We start from the raw sequence: 10605 nt of genomic DNA on the forward strand, positions 1-10605 counted from the left end.
CTGCAACGACCCACCTCTTCTGTGATGACCTTATTCACAATAATACTACACTTAGTCCTAAAACATAAATACTATCCATACAACCTTTATTTTTGTGTCCATGCTGTGTTTAAATAGTATAATAATGCAAACATTTATTTTTGATATCTCAAAATCTTCTAAAAGGTACAGTATATTTAAATTCTATTAAATATCCAGTTTCTTTGAAGTATATTTCATTTTCTATTTCTTTTTTTCATAATGCAAAAATGCACACCTAATTTTCAATATCTCAAAATCTTCTAAAAGGTAGACTAACATTTAAATTCTGTTAAATATCCAGTATCTTTGAAGTATATTTAATTTCTTTCATTCTTTCATAATAATGCAAAAATGTACTTTATTTTTGATATCTCAAAATCTTCTAAAAGGTACAGTAATATTTAAATTCTATTAAATATCTAGTTTCTTTGAAGTATATTTAATTTCTTTCTTTCATAATAATGCAAAAATGTACACCTAATTTTCAATATCTCAAAATCTTCTAAAAAGTAGACTAACATTTAAATTCTGTTAAATATCTTTGAAGTATATTTCATTTTCTATTTCTTTCTTTTTTTGTGCTTCTTCTTTGAGGTATTTATTTGTTTTGTCTTATCTTTTATTTTATTTGTTAGATATGTGAAATACATTAAATGTCATGTCTCTCTTTCTTTGATTACTGTGGACTGACTAAACATTTCATTGTATAATTTAATTATTAATATTATTAGTCTGTCTGTATGTGTATATATGTATATATGTTTATATGGAAAATTCAATAAAAAATATTGTTTTTAAATATATATATATCTTCACTCGTTCATTTGTTATTGACGGACATAATATAAAACGCACCGGTTTCCTTTACCCACAATCCTCTGCTTTAAGTCCGTCCTTCCGACTTCCGCCTCCACTCCGAGCTGAAGTGAGTACTTTTTACTGAAATCATATTTCTACAATCTATCGCCATCCAGCGAGTTTAAAGACAAAATTAACCGCGTACTTCTTCTAAACATACACATAAGTGTTTTGTCGTCCTTTACGTGAGCTTATTGATGAGATTTAACGCATTTAAAGACGTTTAAATTTACATTTTAGAGCAAGCTAGCTTTATGCTCACGTTGTTTTGGGATGCCGGTGTCTTGCCAAAAAGTGATCCTCCACCAAAAGTGTATTTCCACTGTATATTGCCCAGTTTCTAAGCTACAGCTGCTGTTTTCTGGACCAAACAGTCATAATGTGCAAATACACATACCTGTGTGTTCGTGGTATAATAGCAAATAGCCTTGGGTATGTCTCTATGAAACCTTAACAGAACGATCACAATATGGCCAAACAAGTGCTTGCAGTTTAGTTGTCAGGCATGTTATTTAGGTGATATAGGCAATAATAGGCCACTATTGTATTCTGATGTGTCTGGAGTGTCTACAATACTACTTTTTACAATCTCATGTGCAATAATCACTGTTCATTATGTGCAATATTAATGTCCAACATGTGCAATATTACTTATTTTACTAAAGGTATCTTACTTAATTGTTATTCTTTTAGGCACTGGTGCTAGAAATAGTACTTTTTATGTTATACACTTGTATTTTATCTCTTATTTTATCTTAATATCCTTGTTTATATTTGGATTTAGACTGTAATAATAAGGATGGGTTATAGAAATGATCTCCTTTGCATTATTTGACCTGCTCTGTGCCCTAGATTGTATAAACCAGCACAGTACTTTTTACCTTTGCACATAATGTCTGTTTGATCCAGATAACAGCAGCTGTAGATTATAAACTGGCCGATGAATCACTTTTTGGCGGATGATCACTTTTTGGCAGGACACCGGTGTTACTGGGTTTAAGTCTGTGTCGTTAGGTGTAATACTTCATATAATATTCATATGCACAAGCAGTAATGTTAAGCATGTTGTTCCTAGATGGCCCCAACCAAGAAAGGAGAGAAAAAGAAGGGGCGTTCAGCCATCAACGAGGTGGTGACAAGAGAGTACACCATCAACGTCCACAAGCGCATCCATGGAGTGTGAGTACTGCAAGGACACAGAAGACAGTGGAAAGCAGTGTCTTCAAACTGTTTACTTCTATTTGCACAAAACAGATTATCAGTGTTGGAGTCAATTCTTTTGGTGTGATTAATGGTGTCTTCCTCTTGCAGGGGTTTCAAGAGGAGAGCTCCCCGCGCCATCAAGGAGATCCGCAAGTTCGCCATGAAGGAGATGGGAACTCCCGATGTCCGCATTGACACTCGCCTCAACAAGGCAGTGTGGAGCAAGGGTGTCAGGTGAGATGATACACTGTTGATACTCATATCTGAGCAAAAAGGCACTGCCAACTTGGTCTAAGTAATGACTGCGCACAACTATGGAAATGTTGAAATCGTGCCACCCTACTGTCAGCTCAGACATGAAGTGCCTTCTGTACACACATGACGGGGGAGTCACTTGTCGATTTTAAGACAGATTTGTAGAAAGTGAACATACTATGAATGCTGTGCGTTATGAGTGAGGCGGTGGTGTCACCTTTTCTGATTTCAATACTGTCAACAAGTGGAAAAGAGAGTCCAAGATGTGAGGAATCAACACTGCAGCCCCAGATTACTGTCAGATGCATGTATTGGATGTCATGTTTTTCCCACTGAAAATGGGGTGTCCAAAGTGTCAGCTTTTCCGAACATAGGTTTTTAGCTTACCCTGAAGTTCACATCATCTGAGCAGGGGTCTAACATGTACATTAAATTGGAACCATGACAAATCTGCTGGTCAATGTAACGGTTGTGGCAACATATTAAATCATTTGCATTTAGTGAAGATGGTAACCTTGTGTTGTTGTGTTGTGCAGGAACGTGCCATACAGGATGCGCGTACGCCTGTCCAGGAAGCGTAATGAGGACGAGGACTCCCCAAACAAACTGTACACGCTGGTCACATACGTTCCTGTCACCACATGCAAAGGTAAATACGCCGCTAAGGGACTTTGTCCTTCATCTACTGAAGCAACAAAGACATTTCATTAATCTTTTCCCCCCTCTCTTCTTCCAACAGGTCTGCAGACAGTCAATGTTGATGAAAACTAAACTCTGCGAGTCGAATAAATAAACTAAAAGGAGCTCTTGTCTTGTGTCTTTATTTCTGTTTCTGCACTTTACTTAATGTTATATTTGGGGTGCTTCAGATTTTGATTTACGGCTATAATCATTTTAGAGGAATGCATATGAAAATACTGTCCTAAACAATAATATTAACCCTTCAAAAATGCATTAAAAAAGTCCATTGCAATCTAACCCCATACTCTGAAAACATGGTTTGTTTTGCCTTGCTTGTAATTGTACAGCTCCTATGTTTTCACAGTGAAGGTAATTATTTCAGGGATGCAGACAGACTGTCCATTTCTACAGCAAAGAGATATTGTTTTTTTTTAATATATTCTTGTACAGTGATGGGACTGTCTTGGCAAAAAGGACTAGTATTGTGGCATCCTTATTGTATTATGTGGCTATTTTTTTTTTTTATAAAAGCAATGGGATGGTAGTCATAGCGCCACCTAAAGGAAACAGGAAGTTGTTAGATTTACGAGCCCCATGTGGCATTATACTTGCCCCGGGCAAGTGAGCATTCCTTATTGTTGAGCCGTGCCTGAGGAACCTGCTCAATAGAATCCCGTTTTACTCAAATCAAACCATGTCACTAATCTTTCTGACTGACTAATCTGATGATTATAAGTGATGACTACAATATCTGAAATTACAGGCACCAGAAGTTAATAAAAAAAGTGCAGTGCATTTCTTTTACCTGTAGTCTACATCACAAATGCCTACACCTCAGTCTGGGTTTAGGAATGACACTGACAACAGAGAGGTGACAGTGGAGGAGGTTCAGAGGGTTCTGCACACTGCGTTAAAAGTTAACAGCCACACAGGTGTTTTCAGTTTACCTGGTTGATTAGATCTCTGCTCACTGTAATTTAGTGACATCTTCCTGAGTCTCCTGTCAGCTTTCATTGCACCTTCAACCTGAGCAGAGGTCTAATCAGCCAGAATAAGTGAAAACACCTGTGTGGGTGTTCAGAGGACAAACAGTTTCAGCTTATACAAAGTTTGAACAAATTGTTCAGATGTACAACCAAAAACAACGAATGAGTAAAGATCTTCCAGTCCCTTCGAGTTGGTACTAAATGTGATTATTACATTATGAAAATGCCCAGTGTTTGGCAGTTTAGTTATAGCAAGTTCACTACTCAACTTTAGCCCTGATTTTCCGCTTCCCGACTAGTGACTAGAAAGGAGCCTGTAAATTGAGAAATTTGGTCTGAGATCTGCAAAATGAATTTAATCTGTGTCATACAGAAATATAAATTAATTACTGATATAATTATCCTTAACAAATTATAAATTTGTTATCAATACAGAATACCAATTCATTACTTACATATTTAACTTAGTCATAATGACTTATCTTTTCTTATATGTGCAAATTATTATTTATAATATACAATTTATAATATACAATATGCACATGCAATATATACATACACACATACATATGACATAGTGATATTATATGGCCATATTTTCAGATGCATTACCCGTCTGAAAATAGGACATACAGGATTAAACCAAACACTCCATAGAATAGGCAAGCACCCAACTGGACTAATGCACGCACTGTAATAAACCGGAAACTGTCAAGCGTGTTCTTATAGAGTGCAACAAATATGACAAAGAATAAATCTAAACCTTCATTTTTTGTATTTGAACATAAAACCAAACAATACATTAAATTGATTCTCTCCTCCGAAAACAAAAAAAGCTATTAAGACGGTAACTGTATGCACCTCCTTTAATATATTTATCTAAATGTCTATTTTCCCTGGCTTTGTACTTGTACGCTGTTTATCCCCTGGCATCTGTTATTTTGTCTTGTTGTTCCTTTTACAGTTTTGCACATGTCTTTGTAATTGAACCTGTATGACCAGTTTGTGAAATAAAGTCCATAATAAAAAAAAATATATTACAAAGAAAGACGGGAATTGGTAAAATCAATAAAAAAAAAAAAGAATAACCCAAAAATAAAAAATTAAAAATTAAAATTAAAATAAAATAAAATAAAAATAAAAAAAGTGTGTGCGTTTCCACCATACTGCCACTAGGGGGGGCAGCTACTTGTTTTGTTAGCCGGATGTTGTGAAGAAGAACAGGGACGCAGCAGCAGAGGCAGCAGGCTAGGAGCTAGGAGAGGAAGGATGGCATCTACCAGCATTTTCCTCAAGAGTTTGTGCAGCTGTTGAAGTTAATGTAACTCAATAAGAAGGTGAGACTGCAACACTGTCTCTGCTGCTGTGTCTGTTTGTGACATATTGATATTAATCCTCACCAAAGAAAGAGGAGTTTTCTGCTCTTCATGTGTGTGGAGGGACAGGTGTGACTAGCTGGCCTGCTAACTCACTGACCAGCCTGTCTGTGTGTCTGTCTGTGTCTGTCTGTGTGCAGGTGTGACAGCAGCAGCTCTCTGTTTCCATGGCCGGCGGCTGATGGGTGAAGCGATGCGGCACCACTGGCTGCTCCTCGGGGCTTGCGGCTGGGTGCTGCTCATCCTCATGTTTGTCAGCAAGTTCATCAGCTTCAGAGGTGTAGATGGTAAGTGTCTGATGTTTGATCACTGCAGTCTGTTATAGGGCAGGGGTCAGAAACCTGCAGCTATCAAAAGAGACATGTTAGACAGAAACAAATCTGTCTGGAGCTGCAAAACATGTGAGCATTGTGATGAAGGTAACACAGTTTATAGTCTAAGAATATAGTATGTAAGTCTGATGTAGTGAGGGCCAAAGAGACAATGTACTACGGAGTAATAACCATCTGAGATTTACAGAATAAAGTCATAACTTTACAAGAAAAAAAGTCGTAATATTACCAGAATAAAGTCATAACTTTATGAGAATAAAGTCATAACTTTACAAGAAAAAAAGTCATATTACCAGAATAAGGTCATAACTTTATGAGAATAAAGTCATAACTTTACAAGAAAAAAAGTCATATTACCAGAATAAGGTCATAACTTTATGAGAATAAAGTCATAACTTTACAAGAAAAAAAGTCATAATATTACCAGAATAAAGTCATAATTTTATGAGAAGAAAGTCGTAATATTACCAGAATAAAGTCATAACTTTATGAGAATAAAGTCATAACTTTACAAGAAAAAAGTCATAATATTACCAGAATAAAGTCATAACTTTACAAGAAAAAAGTCGTAATATTACCAGAATAAAGTCATAATTTTATGATAATAAAGTCATAACTTTACAAGAAAAAAGTCATATTACCAGAATAAAGTCATAATTTTATGAGAAGAAAGTCGTAATATAACGAGAATAAAGTCATAACTTTACAAGAAAAAAGTCGTAATATTACCAGAATAAAGTCATAACTTTATGAGAATAAAGTCATAATTTTATGATAATAAAGTCATAACTTTACAAGAAAAAAGTCATAATATTACCAGAATAAAGTCATAATTTTATGAGAAGAAAGTCGTAATATAACGAGAATAAAGTCATAACTTTACAAGAAAAAAGTCGTAATATTACCAGAATAAAATCATAACTTTATTAGAATAAAGTCACAACTTTACGAGAAAAAAAGTTGTAATGTTACGAGAATAAAGTCATAAGAAAATAACACGTAAAGTTACTACTTTATAATCTTATGACTTTATTCTCGTAATATTACGACTTTATTCTCGAAATCTCAGATTTATTTTTTTGTCCTCAATGTGGCCGTAATACTCTGTTGTACCGTGGTACTGTTATAGGGGATGAATGTGATCAGTCAACTCTAATATGTGTTTTCAGACTATGGAGAGAGGGTTGGTGGTCAGAGTTGGACACTGCCAGGCACCAAGGTGGTCAAACCTGTTCCTGTTTCCATCCCAGAGAAACCAGTTCCAAAGCAATCAGATCAGGTGACTAGTCACTGAATTGTCAAGTCAATTTCTGTCATAAAAAAAGCTCATCAGTGTTGTATATGTGTGTCTCAGCCCTCAGCAGTACCTACAGTGACAGACTGGCAGTCAGTCGTCGAGAGGCGAGCCGAGTTGCTCTCGGCCGTGTGCAAGAACAGCAGCCTCAGGAATCTGACTCACGTCTCCATCAGCAAATTCGTCCTGGACCGCATCTTTGTCTGCGACAAGCACAAGATCTTGTTCTGCCAGACGCCTAAAGTGGGCAACACACAATGGAAGAAGGTCCTCATTGTGCTCAACGGTGAGTACGGGTTGGCTGGAGGTAATAACACTGTTTACTGTAATGATAAGGAATGGCGGATGAATACCATTTGTGGTTTTGTGAGTGAGTAAAACATGGGTAAAGCTCAAATGAAATGAAAAACACGGTGTTATATATTCACTGTGACTCAAAGTATGTCAATTTGTTGATCCAGTTGATGACTTATGTTTCTTAACATTGGTAGGAGCATTCCCAACTGTGGAGGAGATCCCAGAGAACCTTGTTCACGACCACGAGAAGAACGGCCTGCCCCGTCTCTCGTCACTCACGCCGCAGGAAATTACTCACAGGTTGGTTAAGACTTGCTGTGATAAATATAGTCTTGTCTGGTAGCAGGTAGCCGGATGTGCTGGTGGTTAATGTGGATGGATGACATCCATTTTCTCATAACCCCCTTATGTGCCTCAACAGATTAAACACTTACTTTAAGTTCTTCATCGTGAGAGACCCCTTCGAGCGCCTGATTTCCGCATTCAAGGACAAGTTTGTGAAGAACCCGCGCTTCGAGCCTTGGTACAAGCACGACATCGCCCCGGCCATCATCCGCAAGTACCGCAAGAGCCACCGCGACAGCGACCTCGCCGCCTCCGGCCTCCACTTCGAGGACTTCGTCCGTTACTTGGGCGACGTGGAAGGCCGCCACCGCATGGACCGGCAGTTCGGCGAGCACATTATTCACTGGGTGACTTACGCGGAGCTGTGCGCGCCGTGTGAAATACACTACAGCGTGGTGGGGCACCATGAGACGCTAGAGCAAGACGCCCTGCACATCCTCAAAGCGGCGGGCATCGACCAGATGGTGTCCTACCCGGCCATTCCTCCAGGCATCACCCGCTACAACAGGACCAAGGTGGAGCAATACTTCTCAGGCATCAGCAAACGGGACATCAGGCGTCTCTACGCACGTTACCAAGGTGACTTCCACCTATTTGGCTACCCAAGCCCGGACTTTCTACTGGACTAAAATGATTAACACTCACTGAAAGACATGTTTTCATATAAAATCCTCTCAACATGTTTGGTTTACTGAGATAGAGGTGTGTTGTAGCTGACTGGACTGACAGGCTGGTATGGCTGTGATGTTCTTATTTTAGGAATACATGACATGATAAATGTTGAGGCTGTGTTTGCAGCGACTGAAAAGTACTGCCTAATGTTATTTATGTTTTTACGGAGCTGTCGCGGTACAGTGAAGAGAAAAAGAAAGTGTTGCTGTAAAAGATTGGCAGGCAACGCAAGATCACAAAATGAGAATCCGACAAAAGCTGCATAATTGTGTGGGAAAAAAAAGTCAATATAAAGATCTAATACAGGTACAGACACACATTTGTTTTCTTATATTTAATGTTCATGACTGAATTATCCTCATTTTGTCAAAGAGGTGTGCTCTGTAATGCCAGGGATACAGGCCCGTTACCCTGTAATGTAGCTATTATACTGCACTGTATGGATCACCAGTTACAAAGATTCATTCTGTCATGGAAAGCTATGGGCAATGCTATGCGTTTTTGACATGTTGTGTCTTTTCTGTACTTCTTGCTATCATGTTAGACGTAGGCGAAGATAGTCTGTATCAGGGATGATAACATTTTTGGACAAGGAGAGCGAACGGCGAGAATATAATACAAACTGATCGGACATCTATTCTTATATAAGACAGTAAATTACTCTTCAAATATCATGAAATACTGATTCACACTGATTCGACGACCTTGGTCCTGCCCTGATCTATAGTGTAGCCATTGTTCTGGTTGTTCTGCCTTTACTGAAACTGACCGATCCAATGCTTTCGACTCCATTTCTTCAGCTGTTACATTGAAGGAAAACTGGCGCTGGATTTTAAAGGATCATTTTTCTATCAGAAAATGTTACTGTGTAAATGTTCTTAACATGACTTTCAACTCAACATTTGTATTTACATGTTGCTATTTATAATGCAGTATTATTATTAACCTGACACCAACGGTGTCTCAATTGTAAGGCCGCTCTGCAACTACCTGGTGACCTTTTGGACAGGCGGTCATAATACGAGGACGACACGAGTTAGTAATAAAGTTCCGTGTGAAATAATGTGCTGTTCTTTCTTAATAGGAGAGAAGAAAAAAAAATTTAATTTCCAAAATTGTTGTAGATGTGGTCCACATGTTCTGGGTATGTTGCTGCAATAACATCAACTATCCACAAGGTGGCAGTAAACCATTTAAAATGTAACTGCTTAGTTAAGAAGCCACAAACCTTGTGGAAGACTTGGATTAAATGTCACCACATAGGGTTGTTGACAGTGACATTTGAGCCATGGGAATGAGGGCAAAACAATGACTTCATCGCCTTATATCAGCAACAAACGATTCAAGACAGTGCGAGGTGGAGCAGTATTTACATTATCAGTATCATCTTGCACCAGCTTACTTTATGTCAGATGGATTTAAGTTGCTTTACGGAGCTTAAGCGTTAGTTAAGTGTCTTAAGTGTTACACTGAGAGCCGGCTTTGTGCCTGCATGCTCTTGTCTTGTGTGTGTGTGTGTGTGGGGTTGCCTCTCTCATCCTGTCAGACTGGTTTCACCCTGCCCCGTCGATTCAATGCTGAGTTGAAGTTTGTTTAACCAAAAGCTTAGCTTTGTCTGCCTGAAAGTTTCATTGTGGATTTGTGATAAATTACTGGAACGCTGCAGCTGAACATTTCCCCTCTTTGCAGTGCCCTATTAACACAGTGCCTCTTAGTTTGGTATTGTTAGTACAGAATCCATACTGGGGAGTGCCAATATTTTATAAAAAAATCCCTCTGTTTATGTAACAAGTGTACTATATACAGTACTATGTATGTCAAGTTATTGTTTAAATATTTGCAGTATCCCACCTTGAGAGATTGAAACAACCACTCGAAGATTTTTTTAACTGGAATCCACTCAATGAAAAAACAGCTTTTCCTTTTTCCCTTTCTTTATTTTGTAGGTTAAGTTGAAAGTTCAGTTCATTTTGGAGTTATTATTATTAGCCATTAGTCATTAGGTGAAAAACCTTTGAAATAGAAAAAAAATACAGAAAAGAAAATATACACATTATTACAAAATAAGTATAAATAAGAACAAATTCATAGCTGCACTATATTCAACTATGCATTGAGAGAGAGTTCAGAAAGATGAATCCAGTAGCCTATGCATTGATTTGCTGTGATGGGAAGCTGCAGGCTGCAGCAATATTCTTGGACTGAGCTCTAACAAATTTCATAATATTAATTATCATAAACCTCAGAGAGTGACCCTGCAGAACATCACTGACAAAAAAAAATCA

The 10605-nt window shown here is 37.8% G+C and overlaps 2 protein-coding genes across 2 annotated transcripts; both read left to right on the top strand.

Moving 5' to 3' along the window:
- Positions 1–845: 845 nt before the first annotated feature.
- rpl31 (ribosomal protein L31) lies at positions 846–3140 on the top strand. The gene is made up of 5 exons (XM_074627876.1): positions 846–946; positions 1955–2058; positions 2191–2316; positions 2874–2986; positions 3077–3140. Exons 2-5 carry the CDS (start codon positions 1955–1957, stop codon positions 3106–3108), a joined length of 375 nt encoding a protein of 124 aa, XP_074483977.1. The 5' UTR covers positions 846–946; the 3' UTR covers positions 3109–3140.
- Positions 3141–5529: 2389 nt separating this feature from the next.
- Positions 5530–9383, top strand: chst10 (carbohydrate sulfotransferase 10). Its single transcript, XM_074626841.1, has 5 exons — positions 5530–5667; positions 6882–6991; positions 7067–7292; positions 7498–7603; positions 7725–9383. The coding sequence occupies exons 1-5, from the start codon at positions 5562–5564 to the stop codon at positions 8275–8277; spliced, it is 1101 nt and encodes a 366-aa protein (XP_074482942.1). The 5' UTR covers positions 5530–5561; the 3' UTR covers positions 8278–9383.
- Positions 9384–10605: the final 1222 nt, after the last annotated feature.

The sequence above is a fragment of the Sebastes fasciatus genome, chromosome 24, assembly GCF_043250625.1.
Source record: "Sebastes fasciatus isolate fSebFas1 chromosome 24, fSebFas1.pri, whole genome shotgun sequence".
Classification (NCBI taxonomy): Eukaryota; Metazoa; Chordata; class Actinopteri; order Perciformes; family Sebastidae; genus Sebastes; species Sebastes fasciatus.